This window comes from Mustela nivalis (genome assembly GCF_964662115.1).
Source record: "Mustela nivalis genome assembly, chromosome: 5".
NCBI lineage: Eukaryota > Metazoa > Chordata > Mammalia > Carnivora > Mustelidae > Mustela > Mustela nivalis.
In genome coordinates this window covers 138,480,655-138,502,865 of record NC_139024.1, presented here as the reverse complement: position 1 = coordinate 138,502,865, position 22,211 = coordinate 138,480,655, and the positions used below count along the sequence as shown (strand labels likewise).

The 22,211-nt window shown below is 44.4% G+C and overlaps 1 protein-coding gene and 1 long non-coding RNA gene across 2 annotated transcripts in view; one reads left to right on the top strand and one right to left on the bottom strand.

The window, feature by feature from the left end:
• The window catches only part of LY86 (lymphocyte antigen 86), a 58,478-nt gene that overhangs the window by 8,567 nt on the left and 27,700 nt on the right, over nucleotides 1-22,211 (bottom strand). The window contains exons 2-3 of the mRNA XM_082731181.1: nucleotides 17,036-17,122; nucleotides 15,642-15,770 (exon numbers count right to left, since the gene is read on the bottom strand). Coding sequence (XP_082587307.1) covers nucleotides 15,642-15,770; nucleotides 17,036-17,122 — 216 coding nt within the window. The remainder of the gene's footprint in view (nucleotides 1-15,641; nucleotides 15,771-17,035; nucleotides 17,123-22,211) is intronic.
• Nucleotides 1,104-15,635, top strand: LOC309865056. The gene is made up of 4 exons (XR_014311928.1): nucleotides 1,104-7,240; nucleotides 10,867-11,016; nucleotides 11,586-12,015; nucleotides 14,459-15,635. It is a non-coding gene; the product is annotated as an uncharacterized lncRNA (long non-coding RNA).

Sequence of the window (22,211 nt, the reverse complement as noted above, 5' to 3'; positions counted from 1 at the left end):
TAGATTTTTAAATTGTGGAAACAAAAGGTCCCAAAGGGTTTTGGATTCAATGGGCACAAGGTTCTGGGCTGCCCCCTGCTCTACAGCCTTTAGTCCTCTGCAGGCAGCACGGAGGCCCGCTGGAAACGCTCCCTGAACATGTGGATTCTGTGGGATGCATCCTCCTCATTTCCTAGCCCTTCCTGCTATCTTCCTGCAATTGCCTCCAGTCCTCCAAATTTATTACCTAAATGTCATCAATACTGAAGCACCAGGAGGAGGCTCGACAAAATGTAAAAATACTTGAGTTGTAATTTGTCATAAATAGGGCAATTAGTTTATTCAGAGCAAAGATTTTAAAAATCATCATTTATTTATTTACTCCAGGTTCAAGTCTTTTTCCTACCAGCCAGGCCCAGTGGAAGGGAATTTTGGGGGGAGCTGTGCTCGACTAGGAGGACATAGGCTTCAGCCTGCCCTGCAGTGAGTGGGGGCACCTCAGGAGCTGAGGAGGCCCCTGTGGCAGGGGGGGTGCTCCTGTGGGTAGTGGTCCCAGAGCAAAGAGGGAGGCGGGAGACTGTTCCAAGCAGACTAGGAGCCTTGTCCCCGGAGTGAGAGGGAACGAACACATTACTTCATCTTAGTAAGCTCTAAATATAATCTTCACTCTTCTCCCTGCCTCTGGGCATTTCCTTTAAGACACTCAAGTCTGGCAGATGGCTAAGACCCGGGCGCTGCTCCTCCTCTGCTCCCAGATTTTAGCTCTGCTTTTTTTCAGTCTCTGACCCTGCAGGGTGTAAAAATGCTTTCTGGTCCCACAGGCGCTGAACTAGCTGCTGTTCAGGGCTCTCGTTTAAATTCATAATACGCTTGCCTGCCTGGGGACTTGGAGCAGTGTCCCCTGCCTCTGGAAGGTGGGGGTGGGGTGGCGACTGTGGCTGTAGACAGATTCCTCGTGAGCCTGAAAGCCTTGAGGTTTCATCTGGGTTTCAACGGATGGGGTCCAGGCAGTGTGGGCAGGTAGCTCCAGGCCCAGTTTTTATTTTTTATGGTTTATTTTAATTAATTAGTTAATTAATCAGCCTCTTTATCTCCTAGGCCATTTCGCCTTTTATTCCCCAGAATCTGTGCCTCCTTTATGTCTTTTTTTTTCCCTTAAATTTAATACGATTATTTATTTATTTATTTGAAAGAGAGAAAGAGAATGAGAGAGAGAGAGAATGAGACCATGAGAAGCGGGAGGGTCAGAGGGGAATCAGACTCCCTGCCAAGCAGGGAGCCCAATGTGGGACCCGATCCTGCGACTCCAGGATCATTACCTGAGCTGAAGTCAGTCACTTAACCAACTGAGCCACCCGGTGCCCATGTGCTTTCTTTATGTCTTTGCTGAGGGTGGCCACCAGAGGACTTCAGTGTGGTAAGCACGCCTGTATCACCTCAGAAGTGATCTGAGCGTCCATGTGCAGTTGCACAGGCTGCCAGCCGAGGGCCTGGGTGGGAGCCCAAATCCAGCTCCTGCTTCATGGGCCCAGGCTCTGCAGCCTGGTCTGGGCTGGGTCCCACCCGCAGATCCTTCTGCTGTCCTGGCCACTCCCCTAACCAGTTTTGAAATCAGGGCAGCCTAGGTAGCATCAGCCATGCCTCTGACATTGTCCCGGGTCAAGAGCCTGGCACCTCTCCATACTTTCCCTCTGTACAACGGCCTGCATAGGACAACCACAAGGGCATTATCCTCTGCAAGCTCTCAACCCAGGAGGACTGGAATCTGGGGATAAATTCCACAACCTGCCCACCCTCCGAGGGACAATCCTGACAAGCACCCTGCAGTTGCCCAAGGATCCCAGTGGGGCTGAGCCCTGGTTCCCATCCCGGTAATCAGTTGCCCATTTATCCTTTCCTGGCTTTTCCTCCTGTCCTGAATCCCCCGAGCACCTCGCACATGGCTGCTTTCTGGCATTGCTTCCTAATAACTCCCCAGCCCCGGGTCCCTGTCTCTGGCTTTGCTTTACGTCTCCTGGCAGAAGGTGAACTTTTTCCTAATTCGTACCATATGAGCTAGTGATGGCCTCAGAAAGCTGGCTGTTGATATATTTGGGCCTGTGATGTGGGAGCCACCAGCCTAGAAGCTAAATCCGAGCAGCCTCAAAGCTGCTCTCTGACTTCCACACGGAAGAGCGGGAGGAAGAAGGAATGTTCCGGATCGTCCCTGAGAAGGCTCAGACCCTCACACTTTGGAGAAGGCAGGAGTTGAGAGAGAGGGACAAGGAGGTGAAGACCATGCTGGGTGGGCAGGTGGGGGGTGTGGCTGAGAAGGAGCCGGCAATCTCGGGAAAGAGGGAGCAGAGGGAGGGGGAGAGGTGCACACCGGCCTCTCGGTTTCTAGTGTCTTCATTCGGTTGCATGGACTCTTACTAGCCCTAAGCAGCAGGCAACTTTGGTCCAATGTGGTGTAACCTGTAATAAGTTTAGTGTGTTCTATAAACTGATTTGAAGCTTTGAGATTCCTGGGCCTATCAGATGACCCTTTAACTGGGAGAATTTTTCCTGTCACTACTGGGAGCTCAGTCGTTAGAAAATGTTCATTTTTTTTTTTTTAAGATTTTATTATTTATTTATTTGATAGAGATCGCAAGTAGGCAGAGAGGCAGGCAGAGAGAGAGGAAGGGAAGCAGGCTCCCTGCTGAGCAGAGAGCCCGATGCGGGGCTTGATCCCAACACCCTGGGATCATGACCTGAACCGAAAGCAGAGGCTTTAACCCACTGAGCCACCCAGGCGCCCCAGAAAATGTTCAGTTTATTTCCAAACCTATCTTGAGATGTCCATCATGCTGCTGGTTCCCTTTGGTCAGTTCTAGGCATCTTAGCTCTGGTGCTTTCAAAATTGTAACTGTACTTTGCAGCTCATAAGTATCTGATTAGAGTTTGGATTACTACAGTTTAGCTTTGTCTGTACTACTTCGATATCTCTCTTTCTTTCTTTCTTTCTTTTTTTACATCGGTATCTTTCACTGTTCATTCAAACGGGTTTATGAGAGCTTTGTTTTGGCCTTTTACTACTAGAGAAACTTAATGTTATTTACAACTCAAATGCATTCACTGTGTCTTTGCAATGGATCATTTTTAAAACTACAAAGCGAGAATCTTCCCAGGGCTTCCTTGTTCATGGCACTTCTTGCACTTCTCTGGTGATTCAGAGAGACCCTTGTTATCCTTATTCTTTTTTCCCCCAATCACATGCCTGCTTCCTCTTAATAATAAATAATTAATAATAGACTCTTACAAGGGACTCATTTCTATCTCACACTCTTTCTCTGCTGGCATGATTCCAGTCATGGAACTGACTTCCAACCAAATAGCTTTCCTTATGAGTAGGGTCCATGGCAGGTGGGAGTTTTATGGGGTCTCAGACAAGGTGACAGTAATGGCCCAACAAGGCTAACCTTTTCTGAGCAGTGATTATTTATTTGACATACAGAGATCACAAGTAGGCAGAGAGGCAGGCAGAGAGAGAGGAGGAAGGAGGCACCCCGCCGAGCAGAGAGCCCGATGTTGGGCTCAGTACCACGACTCTGGGATCATGACCTGAGCCAAAGGCAGAGGCTTTAACCCAATGAGCCACCCAGGCGCCCCATGATCCCTTAACAGAGAGAACTTGTATCTCTGCTCCGGTAAATGAGTGACCGTGTCATCTGTGAAGTTCTCCAAATGGTTTGACTTCTGTGAGGGCATTTTCATTGAAAACATAGAGTTTGGGTTCTCCTTGAATTATGCACAATCAGTTGGCCTTTTTATGTGGTACGCAGAGGTCAGGCAAGATGGACTGGTTTTCCATAAGGGGGTTGTGCAGGCTGTTGGTGCCCAGCCTTCAAGTTCTGTGAACTTATCCCCAGAGCCTGTGAGTATGTTACCTTCCATGGCAAAAGTGACTTTGTGGATATAATTATGCTAATGATTTTGAGATGGAGACGTGAACCTGGATTATCTGGGTGAGTTCAGTAAGATTATAAAGTGGTTACAAGCCAAGGAAACTTCTAGAAACTGGAAAAGTCAAGGAAATGGATTCTCTCCTGAAGCCTCCAGAAGGAACACAGTCCTGCTGACACTTTGGTTTTGTACTTCTGACCTCCAAAACTACAAGAGAATACATTTGTGTTACAAGTTTCTAAATCTGTGGTCATTTGTTACAACAGCAGTAGGAAACACAGTAGTCTTGGATTAAGAGAGGAGGCTCCAGATTACTGACCAGCGAAAGGGCCATGAAAGATGGCTTTTTTAAATCTGGGACCTCAACAAAGGGCGCTTCAGAACCATGACACCAGCATAACCCAAGATTTCAGCAAAAGAGAAGGCACTTGGGATTACAGTTTAGGCTGGGGACTGAAATTTTCATTATATCTCACATTCTTTCATTCAGGATAGACTGTTAAAAAAAATTAGAGCAATATAGAAACTACTAGGTCAGTGATGTCTAATGATGATCTGCAAAGATGGAAATGTTCCATATCTTCATCATCAAATATGGTAGCCTCTAGCTAAATGCAGCTAGTGTGACTGATGGCCTCAATTTTTTAATTTAATTTAAATGTAAATGATTTAAATAGCCACATGTGACTAGTGGCTATCATATTGGATAGTGAGCCACATACATAATTTAAAATTTTTTGTAGTTACATTTTATGGAAAGGAAAAAGGAAGTAAAATTAATTTAAGAATATATATTTTAACCCACATCTTAAAATATTATAATTTCAATATGTAACCAATATAAAAATATTAAAGAGCTATTTGGAAGTCTTGTTTATACCTTTTTTTTTTTTTTGGCACAAAATCTTCAAACTTTAGTGTGTATTCTACACTTAAAACACATTTCATTCTGGGCTGGCCACATTTCTGGTGCTCCATAGCCACTTGTGGCTAGTGGCTCCGTTACCAAATGGTGCCAATTATCTATTTTTTTAAAAGATTTATTTATTTATTTAAGAGAGAGAGTGAGCGCACATTGCGGGAGGGACGGAGGCAGAGGGAGAGACAGAATCCCAAGCAGACTCCTCATTGAGCACCGAGCCCGATGTGGGGCTCAATCCCACAACACTTAGATCACGACCTGAGCCAAATTCAAGAGTTAGATGCTTGCCTGACTGAGCCACTCAGGTACCGTACCCCCAGACAGTGCCAATTATTAAGTCATTGATGAAGAATTGGGGCCTAGAAGGTGAAATGATTTGTTTCCGAGTTTATTCCTCCTACAAGACATTTTGGTCTTGTAGGCTCATCAGTTTCCCTCCAAGAGATACATAACTTCTGGCAGTGAGAAGGGAAAGAAAATTTAAGTTTTCTTTTTCCCCTACCAACTTATTTCTGAATTTCAGTGGATAAATACTTAATGCAACTCTCAAAATATAACTTGTGAATTGGTGGGCTGATTGGATTTCCAGAAATGGAAATGAAGAAGACATTGCTGGAGAGAAAGAAGAGAAATTGAATTGATCTCCAGAAACCCGGGACAGACACAGGAAACAGCAATGTGATGGGAAATAATGGAATAGACATTGCAGAGGATGGCTTTTTTCAGACTGGGGGGTCTCTGAGGTCCATGCATATCGGGGCTCTCAGGATGTTTGTTAAAATGCAAATACCAGCAACTGTGAGATCAGAGTTTTGGAGTGGTCCAGGGAGCTGGGAGTTGGCCTTCTTAATTGGCTTCATAAATGATTATTACATGAAAGTGTGGGAGCTGTTGAGCCAGACTTTTGAAAATCTACAACAGGCTGGGAATTCATAAAGGAGCTTGTATTATCTTAGAAAATTAAAAAATGCTTTGTTCCTAGGTCATCATTAGTCGAAATATGCTGGGTGCAGCTAAACTGAAATTGTGACTGATGGCAGAGGACCGTTCCAACACATTATTGGCTCTTACAGATGGGCTCGAATTTGTTTATAGATAGAAATTTCTCAGGGCTGTAGGATTCCTTAATAGGCAATATGTTTCCCTTTTTTCTTTCTTCTTTTTTTTTTTTTTTTGCAACAAAAAGTCCTCTTTTGCTTGGTCGTTGCTGTACCCTCTCCAGGGTGACATCGTTCTGACTTCTGTTTTTTGCAGTTTAAGAGCATGAGTTTTCTGCTAGTACATCACACACCTCTGTTTTTGTTGACTTTCTCCATCACTTTGCAACAGTGACCACTGACCAGCAAACCCACAGCAGCTCAAAGGAAGCAGGCAAAGAATAAAACATGAAGAGAAGGAGGTCTGAAGGTGAAGATGATGCTTCAAATGTCCAGTGCCAGGAAAAATGCAAATGAGCTCTCTCTCAAGACACGAAGGGCCCACGGAGACTCCCCTGTGTCAGCCACCAGAGGGTATGCAGCTTGGACTGGAGTCCTGTTCCTCTTACCTCGAAAGCTCTACTGCCCCTGAAGGCCTTGTTAAAATGCAGACTTCCACTCTGAGATGGATGACTTCAGGGGCCCAGAGCCCTTGCTTGAGAAATCCCTAATCAGCTGCTTGAAGTAGCTTCCATTTATCATGCGCGGAGTGCTTACTCTGTGCCGGACTCTGCTCTAAGGGCTTTGCATGTATTACCACGTCTTCTCCTTCTAACAGTCCCATGAGGTCACTTGTATTTTCCTTATTGTACACAGGAAAAAAAGGATGCTTTTCAGAGAGATGGAGTAGTTTGCTTGCAGTCACATAAACATGGGTGGCAGTGATGGTCTACCTCTGTGCAGCTTCAAACCCTGTGCTTATCCCTAAGCTAGTGGTTCTCAAGGTGGGGGCCCCTTGTCCAGGGACTTGTGGATGTACTAAATTGAAAATTGGGGGTGCAGATGACAAGTCCTCCAGGTGATGAGATGTATGTGTGAGTTTGAGAACCACTGGGCCGGGCCAAGCCTCTTGCTCTCCAAGGCATCCCTGTAGTGGGATGAGGCAGGCCCCAGAAAAGTCTTGGAGAATAAAACCAGATTGGTAGCATGCTCCTGCAGAGATAGAATGACAGTGGGGTTCGTAGTGGCAGGAGAAACTGAAATTTTCCACGTAGCTGAGAACCATCACCCCCCCGCTCATGGGTCTATTGATTCATCCAAGGAAAGTGGAACCAAGCACACGAGTCACCATCTAAGCCCTCTTGTCATCTAGGGGAAAAAGGCTGAGAAGCTGGGATCCGGAGAGATTGAGAAGGAAGTTACAGGGACAGCAGAGCAGAAAGCCCGAAGCAAAGCAGCTTGCAGAAGCAGGTGGCCTAAAATGGCCTAGAAACCAAAGGTAAGCAAACAAGTGGGACAGAGGTGACAATCCAGAGAAGCCGTATTTTAAAATCGAGGCCTCAGATAAAGCCGCTTGTTCCCCTTCTCTCAGAGCAGAAATCAATGACCATAATCCTGGGGCTTGCATTCGTTAGTGTGTGTGCAGTGAATGTGAAACAGTTGAAAAGTGGGGCTCACGGTGGGGGTGCCTGGCTGTGGGCGTGCTTTATAGAGATTGTCCGGACCGTCGGTGTAGATTAATGGTGGAGACTCTTGAAGGGAGCACTTGCCTGGAAGGTGTTTTTGTCCTGTGTTTCACTACAGCAGTGCAAGGCATAGACATTTTGCGAAAAGCATCTATGGGATTTTTCTCCAAATCTAGGCAATTTCTAAACTTCCTCTATTTCACAGACCCGTGAAAAGGAGCATAGAGAAACAGAGAGGGCTAGGGCAGTAGAAATCTAGCTGATGAGATCTGAATTGCTCATCTAGATAGAACTGTTCAGACCCAATTCTGAATCGTTACAGACATTGAAGTTGAGACGTTTCTGCAATTAATATTAATGAAGCTCAGACGATGGCCGGATGCACTCATCCAGCATAACACCAGGACAGATGACAGACACCCGAGCTAACAAAGGGGAGGGAGGACAGGTAGCCAACACGAACATCCCCTATGCTTCTGCCTTGGTCTTATTTGTATACGTAAAATCAATGAATATTATAGCAGGATCCCTTAGCTACTGTCAGAGATAATATCTGCCTTGTGGGAAATGTCATGTCAGACTTTATGTACAGTTCTCATGGGATCTACTCTGCTGCATATTGAAATTCATCTAATTACCATGCATTCCCCACTTTGGACAAACACTTAAAGTAGGAACATTCAGCTTTACATAAAAGATAAACCAGGGAGCAATTATTTCTTTGACTAAAGGGTTCTCCAGCTTGTAAAAGGTGTCACCGTAATATTTATTTTAATTACAAGCTTTCCAGACGCAGTTAAGATTAAATCCGCAGCTGATTTGTTGCTGTGGCCCACATATTGCCTGAAGTGTGTCAATATTCATTGTATGTAACTGCTGGCAGATTTTGCTCTTCCTGGAAGGTGGTTAGCCTATCCAGAGTGAGACAGGTGCACCGTGCACTAGCAGTTCTTGTAGGGACTGTTGATTTCTCTACCTCCCTGGGATTCTGACGTGCATATGACATCAAGTCTTCCCAGTTTTTCATTGTGCCTCAGCCATGTCGGTCATGGCAGCCAAGGTCTCAGAGAGAAGCCCTTGACCTGTGGGTTTCCTACTTTAAAATCATATATACCTAGTGTACACAGGCACGTGCGCGCGCGCGCACACACACACACACACACACCTATGAGATGCTCTTATTTAGCTCTTTCAAGCATTTATTTTAATTTTAGTTGGTTTTGGCAAGGGGTTGGGTTCAGCTAATATTCACCTGTTAATCCTATGAAGCAATAAGCAAATCATTTTTGAAAACCAATTATTACTTAGTGCTGTGAAACCAATGATCTTCGCCTGGGTTGTACTCAAAGAGGTTTGGGCAGAATCAAGTCCGACACCTGATGTGTCTTTGCCATCACAAGTGAAAATCCTTTTTCTTTCTTTTTATTTTAGGGTATTAATCTAGGTTTTTGCCCAAATCTCCAGGTTCTTTACAGTAGAGGATCTACATAGCCCTCCATGCTATATTCTGGAGAGCCAAAACCTGAGCCTCTCTGTGCCTCTGAGTCCCCTTACCCCACTTTCTATTTGGGTAGAATGTGTCCGGGAAGGATCTCTTCCTACTTCCCACATTGATCCTTCAGTTTCATGTCCAATAGTACGTCCCACTACCAGTTTTACACTCTACTTTTCATTTCATCTTCATCTTCCAGAGACAGGATATTCTAGGAAAGTCACTGAACAAAGTGAACCCCAATTTGTCAAGAATGGATATCAAAGTATGTTCTTCGCTTGATAAACCAGAAGGGAATGAAAGGGACTTTAGTGAACTCAACTCATTTCCAAGGCAGAGCTATGGGGTCTTATCTGTAAATGGCAGCTATGGGAGGGATGGAGACCACCAATCCTGCTTTCTGGTGTTTTCAAACAGGTCTCTTTTCCCCCTGCCACCGGCTCATGCAGCAGGTTAGTGCTAACAAATCCACATTTTGGTAGAAGTTTTTATGTCAGCGATTGTGGGTTAGTCTTGTTGGGGCCACGGGGACAAACCACACTTCTGTGGATAGATGTCACATTTCCAGGATGGAAGTGGGCATTTCCACTTCTACTCATTCTGGAAAGAAGTCAAGCTGGGAGCATAAAATGAGAACGTTAGAGGCTGACCTTAGACTGAGATAAAAGAACAAAATGGAATAGGAAGACACAAGAAGAGACTTATTCATTTACTCCTCAGGAAATCCTGGGACCCGGAGCACGTGGCACAGTGTTAGTTCACCTGCCCCCACCCTGTTTGCGTGGGAGACCCTCGCCCAGTATATAAGCCACTGCATGTCCCTCAAGCTGCTTCACCCCTGCCTCCAGGTCCCTCAGGTAGGGGAGGAGGCAGAGAGACATGTCACTGCCATCTTTATTGTTTTCTAATGTGCCAGGCATGTGACACTTTTTTTTTTTTTTTTTAGTATTCACTATTACTTGAAAAAGAATTATGGTTTCTCTTTTCTATAGATGAAGCAACTGAGAACCAGACAGATCAAACGATCCTCCAGAAAGAGGAGCCCTCTGTCCCCAGCCTGTAAATGGCAGCTATGGGAGGGATGGAGACCACCAATCCTGCTTTCTGGTGTTTTCAAACAGGTCTCTTTTCCCCCTGCCACCGGCTCATGCAGCAGTCTTTATGTGAAGCCCCAGATCTGGTTTGCTGGCCCTGGCAAAGCATAGGTTAGAGCGAAGTTGTTAACATTTTCCAAAGTAACCTAATCTGAATTTATCCTGAACCTTAGGTGAGTGCTCACCCTGGTGAAAGCCAGGGAGTACTTATGCTCAGGAATTCTGGCTAAGAGCCCTGAGTCCTCGTTTTCCTTATAGCAGTCGTTCTCAAGCCTTAGTATGCGACAGAACCATCTAGAGCAGGGCTGACAGGCTGTGGTCTGTGGGTCAAATACCCCTAATGCATCTTTTTCAGCAGCCATGAGCTAAGAATGGTTTTTACATTTGAAATGGTTCTAAAAAATCAGAAGGAGAATAATATTTAATAACAGAAAAATTAAGTGGAATTTACATTTCAGTGTCTACAAAGTTTTATTGGTACACATCCATGTCCATTCATTTCCATATTGTCTCTATCTACTTTTGTGCTGCAAAAACCACATGAATATGTGGCTTGCAAAGCCTAAAATATTTACTACCTTACTCTTCACAGAACAAATTTGCTGATCTGTGACCCAAGGGGCTTATTAAAAGACAGAGTGCTAAGCCCTGACCCTAGAGTTTCTAATTTAATAATTTTGGGTGATGGCCAAAAATGCACATTTCTGGTAATTCCTGAGATGATGCTGATGTTGCTGGTCTCAGAAATTCACTTCGGGAACCACCACCTTATCTAACGGCTGGTTATGCCCAAAATGATTATTTGATTCTTATAATTTTGTTGTACCTTTTAAATCCTTGTTTCCAATTCTAGTGGAGAGCTGAAAAGAGTCATACTTTTCCAGCAGTATCTTCTTGATGTTCAAAGAGAATATATAACGGAAAGGTTTAGAGCAAGTTCCTGGAGTTCAGCTTCCTGGAGAGAGAAATTCAGGTCTACCACCTCATGGTTTTGTGACCTTGGGTAAGTTTCTTAACCCCTTTGGGACTCAGTTTCCTCATCTGCTGCACGAGGATAATAACAATAGTTTCTATCCTTCACAAGGTTGGTGCAAGCCATAAATTGGTTAATATGTAGAACTTACTACCAAGGTTCCTGGCGCTTATTAGATGCTGTGATAATGGGAGTTGTTACTGAACTATCCCTATCTGGGGCTAAGGTAGGACTCCTCAACCTTGGCAGAGCACTGGAATCACCTGGTGGGGGTCACTCCTCTCAAGTGCTGATTTAACTGGTCTGGGGTGTGGGGTGTTGGGATGTCCAAAATAGTAAAGGAAAATTATAATGGAGCATTGACAATAAAATTATAATGACGCTCGCATGTATAATTTTACATGTTTTTAGTAACTATGTTTAAGAAGGTGAAATTAATTTTAACATGTCAATAATAATCCTTTTTGTTGATAAATAATTAGTATATGATATAATATTTATAAATTTAATTTAACATTGTACATAACAAATATTATATTTTCAGTATATAAACAATATAACAATGGTTGAGATCTTTCACATTCTTTGTTTCCATACAGAGTCTTTGAAGTCAAGTTTGGACTTTGCATTTATAAATCCTTTCAGTTCAGACTGGCTACATTTCCATGGTTGAGAAGCCACATGTGGGTCTAACTAATGTACAGCCAAGATTGAGATCCACTGGGGTAAGGGCACAGTTGGCACATTGTGGACCCGCCCAAAGCTATGGAGCTTCTGCTGACATTTCTGTTCTCTCCTTAGGAGTAGTCATCAGTTGTGGTCATTAGGACATTCGATTTAATCCCAGTTTATTCTTAAAAACTGATGCCATTTTGGAAAGCATCAAGATCAAGTAAAGCCAATGGATCTGCATAACCCAATGCCACCAGGGGCAAGAAAGGAAATAAGGGAACATTAACAACGAACAAAGTGAAACAGTGACCGGTTTTGGTTCCTTCTCAATGAATCTACAGCTGGGTAAAGGGGAAAGTGAGTAACCCAGAATGAATATTGAAAGATCCTTGGACATTGCATGCCGCACGTGGACTCAGAACTTTCTAACTCCAAATATCATTGACTATTAAGTAGGTTGATTCTTTTTGAAAAGAGGATGAGGAAGAAGAGAATTCATCCTCTCTGTTCTTTCCTACAGTGCTCATTCACATTGAAAAGAAGAATCTTGTAAATTTATTATGAAAGCAGAAGAGATTTCCAAAAAGATGAGAACAAAGATCAGCAGTTCTACCACTGAGGGCTGACCACCATTCGTACCTAAGTGTATGCTATTTCAGAGCTCAATGGTGCATACACTTACACATGTTTTACTAAAAACAGTATCCAACAGTGAATGCTCTTTCATGCAAGCTTTTTTGTCACTTCACAAAATTTGTGAGTATATTTTCAAGGAATTTAATAGTTTCCTGCAACATAAACATAATTTAAAAACACAGCACATCGAACCTGCATTTGGCTGAACAATGATCTGCTTGATCAATCCCCTATAACTGGACACATAGGCTATCCCCCCTCAAATGGCTAATCACACCATAAAAACTAAAATGAGCTCTTGCCTTAGAGCCAGCTGGGGAAGATGCAGAAGGGAAGGATACATTTTATCCACATAGTTTCACTAAACCTGAACCACTTTGTAGTTTATCTGGCTTGGAGAACAGCCAGCAGGGTGTAGGGAGCAGAGGAATGCATACTAATGCCTTGGAAATGATATCAAACAAATGATATCAAACACCTTCCCGTGCCACCTGCAGTAGACACCAAGTTTTCTCACTGCTCTGCTAAGAAGGACCTGCAAACCCCAGAGGGACTCTGTTTCCTGCCTAATATGTCAACAGCAGCTTGTGCTTGGGTTTGAATTGGCTTCAGCTCTTTACTTCCCCCCTCCCTCTGGTCTTAAAATTAATCACTGCTTCCCGTAGAATCATTCCTGCAGTCGGTTTGTGGGTGGGTTAAAGCAAAGCATAATAACCCAAGAAGCCACTACATTTAAGATGTTAGTTTTTCTGGCATATATAATGTACCTAGTTATTTGTTCATGCAGCATTTGTATATCAGTTTTGTGATTGTTTTATACGGTATGAAATTTCCTGGTAATTCCCTGAGTGCCGGCTTCTCAGGCTGCCTATGCAGGTTTTAGCCCTGCAGCAATAAAGAAAAAAAAATGGCTATAGGGCTGCATTCAGATAAGGCAAGCACCAGCCTTCTGAGATGCTGAGCTGAATTGGACATCTCAGATTGGGGGAACAATATCTCTCCTGTTTTAGTAATTCTATTAAAACTATTCATATGGGGGAAAAACAGGTTTTATTAAACATGGAGGGCCAAGATAATTCACTGTTTGCTAGGATTTGATGCACTTGTATCTTAGTGGCATGTATAAGCATCATTAGACAGTCGCTTTTAAGATGAGCTGGTATATTGCATTCAATCCATCATATAAAAATACAATAAAACAAGTATTTATTGTATCTTTATTCTGTGTCAGGCTCTCTTTGCCAAGTCTCCAGAGACAGAGGGGAGCAAGAAATATTCCTGCCTTCAAGGAGTTCACAGTTTAAGGAGGGAGAAACCCACACGATAGGATATGATTCTAGCTGAGATAAGTAGGAATGAGATGCTCCAGGAACATCCAGAGGGAGTGATTCATTTGGCTGAACGTAGCCTCTTTCTCCAGCCTCATCAAATCTGTATTTGAGAAGACTACCCTGCCAGCAGTAGGGAGGCAGGAAAATCAGACCAGACCCCATTTCCATCTTTCAGGAGGGAGCAAGGGAGACTTGATTCTGGGACTAGAAGGAAGTACGAATGAAGGTGACACAGCATGCATTCTTTCTAACTAAACTCATAGTGCTTCCAAGCATATTTGTTTCCACACTTGGGTGCAAGGACACTTATGTGGGGGTAAAATGGGAAAGATAAGCAAAATAAAGGCCAATAAAACTGTAGACACTGGCTATAGAAGAGGGATCAACTCACGAGGAGCTCACCATGCTGGGGAATGATACGAATGCACCCAATCAATCAAAAATATTTCTAGTAAGTTCAGAGAGGAAAACTGACTCACCAGTCTATGGTAGGTTAGCTAGGAAGAAAAAAATGTCCCTATTTGAAACAAAGTCAGATCCCAGGCCAGAAAGAGTTCTTGAATGATGACTTCAAATAAAGTCCTGGCCAAAAGGCACAATTCCTTGTTTCTCCTTTGGTTGATTCGTTCCTTAGCCACTAAGATTATAGGTCCTGGAGCCAGTTCATCTGGGTTCGAGCCATGGCTCTCTCACTAGCTCTGGGCTCGGTATTAGAGTATTATAAGTCCTAGCTCATAGGGTTGGGGTAGAAAGTAAATGACTGACTGGTTGTGAAGCTCTTAGGACAGTGCCTGGCACAAGTGCTAACTGATGTGAGCTCTTTCTGTCTGCAGGAGTGCGCAGTGCTGGGTACCCCCCATGGAGCAGGCACATTTGAAGTCCTGGGCTTAAAGACCAAGAAGCTCATTATCTACCAAGGATGACAAGTGGTAATAAATGATTGTGCCAATACAGTTATGCACCCCACACTTGGGGGAACAGAGAAGAGGATGAGGAGGGAAGGCTGAACGGATGCCCACCCAGCTTCAGGGGGCCTGCAACTTTCTCAAATTCCCTGTTTTCTTTTCCTGCACAAACTTCCTCTGTCCACACCTCTTTGTTATGGGACGGGAACCCCAGTTTCTTCTAGATTCTTTGTTTGGAAAGCATAATTGGGTGATTATACCAGGCTTCCTTGAATGAGGAAATAAACAGGTGGAGGTTTCTGGGGTGTGAGGTTAAGGGTGCGCTCCCCCTTGGCCACTGGGGCAGGGAAGGATGTCCTGGGAAGGAAGAGGAGAGTGACTTCTGGGAGGATGGTCAGAGATCCCATCGACGTTTTAGTTAAATAAACAGAGGCCTCTCAGGGCCGTGGTGAAGATGTTGCGGGAAGACAAGACTCAGAGGGAGGTGCGGGCTGGCTGGAACTGGGTTCTTGTGCTCCTTGGGGTATGTACAGCAGGGAGGTAGGCAGTTAGTGATTTGCAATAAGGAGCAGATGGTGTCATGGTTTTACGCTGTGTACTTCGAATCTAGCTACCTAATGCCCCCGTCAGTCAAGGACTCAACTGGGCAAGAACACAATACAACAGTGACATTTAGAAAGCTTCACTTTGTTTTTCTTTTTTTCAGAGTCCATTCCCATATCACGGAGACCCTGTCACTAAAGAGATCGCTGAGGAGAAACCTGAAGATACTTTAAATCTCAGTGGATTTGGGGAAGCTCTTGGTTCTTTCTCATGCCAGCCTCTTTTCTTCTTCTTTTTCTTTTTTTTACAAGGTGCCACAATGAACAGTAACATTTTTCTGTTTGTAAAGTGTCTCATAAGAGGCATGTTTCACTTGGTTTTTATACTCAGTGTATAAGGTAGGTTGTGTGAAATGGGCTTCATGGTTATTTTTATAGGACACATGCTGATAAGCAAGGTTAAGCTGGTCCAAAGGTGAGGGTCAGAACCGGGGCTGTGGCCTCAACTGGAAGCCAAGGTTCATCCCTCTCTCGACCACAGCGAGCAGTCGGCAAGGCAGACAACTTACCCCCTTTCCTTCTTCCGCAGAAAGAAAACTTGGGTAGATCCTCTTCACAGATGGGATAGGAGAAATTCAAAATGGACGATCCTTTAGTGAAGAGAGCTATGTCAAGAAACAGCTCTTTGATGTCCTCTCCTAAAGGGAAAGAGAAGATTGGCTTTACTATTAGCGTGGGTTTCGCTGCGTATCAAAGCATTCAACATTTATAGAAGCATGAACCAAAGGGCCTTTTATTTCCAGAAGCCTGCCCTGTGTGGGAACAGGTTTCTTCCTCCCTTCCTTCCTCTGCCTTTCTTCCTCCTTTCCCCACTTTCTTTTTCCTTCCTTCCTGCCTGCCTGCCTTCTTTTTGGTAAAACAGCACAGAAGCACAATGACAGCAGCCCTAGGTATGGATGTGGCCCTTCAGCGAGCTTGATCTGTTCAGAGCAAGGTAGGCACTCTGCTGTGCTCCCCTGCCCTGATGCCGCACCCCCTCAAGGTGATGGCTGCAGGCCTGGCTTCTACAACTTCCCAGCTGCATAGTATTACATGTCTCCCCTGAGAGTGGTGGGGTGGCGTCACCACCCCCCACAGTTTTTAGGTAGGTATTGTATCATATGACACAGGAGGCTTTAGGGCTCTGTCTTCTCCATTCCTCCTTTTTATGTTCCCCCTACTCTTCTTTTCATTCCTCTTTTATTACTCAGCTGCTGCTATAGAATCCAGATATTGGGTAAGGTTCTGGAAATACAAAGATGCATAAGAGTTCTGGGTCCCCAGAGATGTTCCCTCCGTTTCCCTGGAATGATTCCACACGCTAAGTTCTGGTTTTGATAAAACTGCTTTAGAAGGGAGATACTCTAGCAGCTATAACAATAGAATGACTAACTCTAAAGGCACAGCCAAATAAACAGAAACAATCAGAGAGTACCCCAGCTCATGGATTGGGGTGGAAGGAAAGATATTACATAACTTTCCCTTTGTCAAAGGTTTAAGAACTTGCATCAGCTATTTGGGAAATGAAATAAATCAAATGACAAGCCGTACTGCTGGTGGTAAACTTGTTCATTGCCAAGATAACAAAGCAAAAGCCCTCTCTCTCCCACATAGACGTCAAGCCTACATACTGATGTTATCTCTTTTTGTTGTTGGATATACTGATTCCAGGTGCTCATTTCATCGAAACGAATGCTTCAAGTTTTTTCAATGAAAAAACACAGCATTCAGTGAGAGTTCCACTATATATGGATGTTACCCAGAGAGAGAAGTAAAAACGGAGATGGAAATAGACCCGATTCCAGCGGTGGGGGCAGTGGTTTAGCCGGCCACTTAGCTCCTGTCGTTAATGGAAGTAATCGGAATGCGTGGACCAGGAAGAGATTGTGCAACATTTTATCTCGTGTCGATACTCTTTACTTACTCAGAATCATTCCAAATCTAATGTTGAGATTTGACTTTAAATGTTTCGAACACTGGTCAACAGAAAAGCCGAAATCTTGTAATGGATCTGCCAAGAAGAACACAACAGATTAGGCCTGAGTACATTGTCTGCTCTGCAAACTTCCATTACAGAGTCACACCAGCGATATCATTTTTTTCTACATGAATCACCAAAATTGATTCAAAAACATATTGTCCCACACTTTTTTTTTTCTTCGTATGAATTCATGATGCCATCAGTAATCCTCCCCAGTCTCCCCATAGTTGATGTTGGTCAATGCCATGTTCCTATGGCAGACTCTCAATCTGAAATGAGCATAGGTCTTGGTGTGGGGTGGGGGGTTACACCCTTACTTAGGTTTTTTGTCATTGCTTGACTTCTTGCAGTTCCTGAACTTTTGGCTTTGAAATTGCTCATTGATTATTTGAAACGTTTCACTAAGCATTTATTACAGATTCGAAAGAGGGAAATACATGCAGATTTTCAGTTAGGACCTGCCTTTATAATTTTTCCCCATCCTATCTCAGTCAATGTCATAATTTTTTCCCCAAACATTCCATTATATGCAAGGTCTTGTGCTAGATATGATAGAGGGAACCTAGACTGCAAAGATAATATCTTTCATACATACCTTCTGGTTATTCAGAAAGTCCCAGAGGCTCATCTAGGCCTCAGAATAAAGTCAGGAAATGTCCTACTGGCCCCTCCTTCCATACTCCACATCAGGAAACCATCCTCCATTTTTTGAGGTCAGGTTACCCTGCAAATTCCCACCAAGGCTACTTGTTCACATGCTTTTTCTAATGCGTAATGGTCCTATCTTTTTGGCTGTGGTCTAAGTGAGGTCTTGCTCATTCTCATCTTTTTTTTTTTTTTTTTTTTTTTTTAATGAGGGTTTCCCTGATCATCCCCCAAATATTTTTGGGCTTCTCTGAATTCTTAAAATAGTTCTGCGTGAAATATTTTTTTCAAGGCGTATGAATGTGGTTTATTCTGTACTCTGCTATTGGGACTCATCCTATATCACTTAACCTAAAAACGAAACTTCTGAAAGGCAGGAGCTGGATTCTTGTTTTGGTTTGGTTTCTGGTTCCTGTTCTTTTATGTTTCTCACTGGGTCTGAGAGAGAATGGATCATAACTGAGTTGTCCTTGTCACTGAGCTACGCACTTCATAAGCATTTTTTTTTTAAAGATTTTATTTATTTATTTGAGAGAGAGACAGTGAGAGAGAGCATGAGCGGTGAGAAGGTCAGAGGGAGAAGCAGACTCCCCATGGAGCTGGGAGCCCGATGCGGGACACGATCCCGGGACTCCAGGACCGTGACCTGAGCCGAAGGCTGTTGCTCAACCAACTGAGCCACCCAGGTGCCCTTATAAGCAGTTTCTGCTGAATCCTCCAGACTCCCCAGTGCATAGCGCAGAGCCCCTCAGTCAGACGCATGGATAGCACCCCCTGCGTATAGGTAACGAGTGGATAAAGGAGCCATGTGTCCCTCAGCTCGAAATCTAGCCTTCCGAGTTCCACTGTGCAAAGTCGGGGCTCTCCGCATTCACTCTTCTCCTTTGCCATCTGCCAGCAGAGGTACCAGAGGGAGACTGAGGCTGAGCCGGGGAAGCAAGCTGCTCCTTCTTCCACACTTGTTGGTCCTTGAGGGTGTCACCTGGAGATGGCCTGTCACCCTGGCAGTGGCCATTGGTTCCAGTGTTCTGCTTTCTTCTGCGCCTTCCCAGAATCAGCAGAGGCTCAGCTGCATGGGCTCCTAAGCTTCTCTTATGGCAGTTTCGGCTGCAGACCCTTTCCCCCCATCCCCAGCAGTCTGTGCTCCAACTCCACAGGGACCTTCTTTGAAGCCTTCAAGTTCTGATAACTCCAACGTCTGCCCTCTGTTCTCCCAACTGTCAGCGTGGTCACTGCTTCCTCCCTGTCCAGTTACAATAACTGACATGGTCTGTATTTTCCCCATGAGACCCAGACTCCTATGACAAATGACAATCTTGAGAGATAGCTATGATTGTCCTCCTTTCACAAATGGAAAAAATAGAGACTCAGAGAGGTTTTTATTAAGTTACCCGGGTCCCAGGACTATAAGCGGGGTAGAGTCAAGATTCGAACCCAGGCTTAAAGAACAAACAAAAAATGACAGCCCTGGATGGTGTACAAGTATTCGCGAAGTGGAGCTTCCAAGCTGTATGTTAATGATTTAATTTGTAAGATGGCCTGGAATATTTTGTGCATGGGCATATGGCATGTGATAATTCTGTTTTATAACTGGTTTTAATTTCAGCTTAGCTATGAGCTCACATTTGTCAGTGATGGTGTTCCAGACAGTTTTATCATTCACATTGCTGACCTGGAAGATATGTAATTGTCTGCGGTATCTGCCATGGAAATGATCGCTAGGCTATTCTGCCTTGCAGATCTAATCTATGGTGCTGTTTCGTTTGAGCAAACTGTCTTGGATCTGGCCGTTCATTCTCCTGGGGAAAGGCCATTTTCTCTTAGGTTCATTTTCCTTCTTCATCAGCTCGTTTGTGCCGTCCTGGGCTTCTCTTGGCTTGGGGAAAGGGAGCAGGAATTATGGAGACAATTGTCCCTGCTACACAGTTGGCACTCAGTATCAAAAAAGAGAGGCCAAAGGACAGATGTTCAGGAACGTGCATCCTCAGAATTGTGAATCAAATCAAACTGCTGTCTAAGGACAGATGTGAGGGTCTACATATGTATCCCTCAGCTGACGGGCAGTTACAGAATTGCACGGTGTGTTTATGGACATTTTAAAAGTATAGATGGAAAGGATAAACTAAGGGAAGGAGAAGGAAGTAAAACATCTCCTTGGTACTGAAAAAATACTGTTGGGAAAATAATCTTAATAGGGAACAAAGTCACAGAGAAAACAGTAGGTTGTTTCTCTCTGAGGATGCATATGTATCTAAAAACATTAAGGCCGTTGCTTCAAAAATGCTTTGGGGCTTGGTAATCTTTCTTAGCAGTTATATTTATTTGAGATCGAATTTTATATCTGAGATTGAATATGCAGTTTGCAGCTGTTTTGGGGGAAGTGACATCATTTCCTCGTGTCCCCTAGTCCCAGCCTTACAGACGCATGTCCTTCCCCGTGGTAATATGTATTTTCACTCAGAATCCGTACTGCGTTGTATTTTCCTTAGACCTTCGCCGTTCCTCTACTAGACACTGGAAGGCAGCTCCCAGCCTCAGGGCCTAGCACACTGTCTGAAGATTATGCTGGGTTCCAAGTGATTGTTTGAATCACTGAATGAGTGATAAAGGTTATACATGTAGTAAACTTGTGCAGAACTTGAAGGCGGGTTTCCTCAACCTTGGCACTACTGACATTTTGGATCAGATAATCCTTCTTTGTGGGGTTATAGGATGTTAACAGTATCTTTGGCCTCTACCCTGAGGATACCAGCAGGCTCCCCCACCCAGCCCCCCCCAATCCAGTTGTGACAACCAAAGGTATCTCCAGACACTGTCAAATGTCCCCTGGAGGACAAACACCTCTGGTGGAGAACCACTGCTTTCAAGAATTGCTTTCTCAGTTACCAGACAAGTGCCTCAGACTCATGTACCAAAACAAAAGATGGTGGGTTGCATTTTTTAAGTAGTCCTTCTTATGTAATATGAGAACTACCAGGTGGGGTGGAGGGCAGGAGGGGGGACTCCCTTGGACACTTGCCTCAAGTAATTTTTAATACATATAAATTGGATTATCTGAACTTGGATCTTCTGAAGGAATGAAATTGGAAAGTTAATGAGAGTTGGTGTTCCTGGGCTGTGAGGGCAGAGATAAATGTTTCCTCTAGACACTTCATTGTATAACAGCAAATGAGCTGAGCAAAGAGGCCAAAAGCTTCGTCATGCAATATACAATCTTTCCATTTTAAGTATTTTTCCCTTAGCCTCTGTGCGATGTCCCCCCCGGCCCTGGCCCCGTGTGTTCCGTCGACATCTATGGCTTCTGACCAAGGGAGGATAGTGGTTGCAGTGAGTGAGCCCAGCATGCTCCCAAACTGTCCCCACTGTCCCTGGCCTCTGGGGCGCATGTGTGTGGAAGACAGGCTCCTCTGAACAGCTGAGAGGAAATTGGGGAAGAGCAGCCAGCTGTGTCTGCCTTGCATTTTAAGTGCAGTGACAGTCCAAGGCATCTGGGGGCTATTTTCGTGCTCATTCATAGGGTAGAAGAGATTCAGATAAACAGGTGGACTAAGTGTGGGCAGGATCTTAACAAATCTCAGCTCCAGAACCATTTTTGTCCCTTATTCTCTGCTGGTGGGCTCTGCTCTCTTGGTCTGGACGGAGCTGGCCAGTTGTCCAGGAGAGGACAAACTTGCCTTGACGGTTTCTAGCCGGTTCTGGGCCTCAGCTAGAACCAGCAAATAGGACACCGAACCCAAGGGCACAGGCTCTGGATATGCAATTCCTCACTGGAGGGCAGTGGGCACATAAGGCTGATGGGTCTGGGAGGGGGCGGAGGCGGAGGGCGGTGCCCCTGCTGGGTTCCCTGATGGTGTGTTCTTGGGCTTGGGCTGCTGAGACCTGGGGTCTATGGGCAGCACCTGGCAGGCACCCTGCAGCCTGTTTGCTGGGTGGTTGGAGAGTTATAGGAGGGACAACTCTCATGCTACTATTTTTCATATCTCATGGGTCTGCTTAAGGGCTTTTCTTTTTTAACCTTATATTTTGAATAATTATATTCTCAAGGAAAATTCAGAAAAGTACAGAGAGATTTCACCTACCCTTCACTCTGCTTTCCCTCACTGTAACATCTTACATATAATATAGTACAATGTCAAAAGCAAGACACTGATGTTGGTCCGATGAACTGAGCATATTCAGATTGTACCAGGTTTTATATACATTTGTGTGTGTGTGTGTGTGTGTGTGTGTGTGTGTGTGTGTGTTTGTGTGCACATGTGTATAGGCATGCAGGGGCATGTGCATGCCTTTACAATTTGATTGCTTACACTTTACAATCTGTTGTTGCCCAGAAGCAGAACAGATGCTCCTTAAGCCCTACCTCCACTGGCCCTCCACATCTCTGCCAAATCCATCCCTGGGCTTGTCCATGTTCTTCCTGCTGCAGGAAGGCAATGGCTCTCTCTCTTTCTCTACCTCTCTCCCTCTCTCTCCC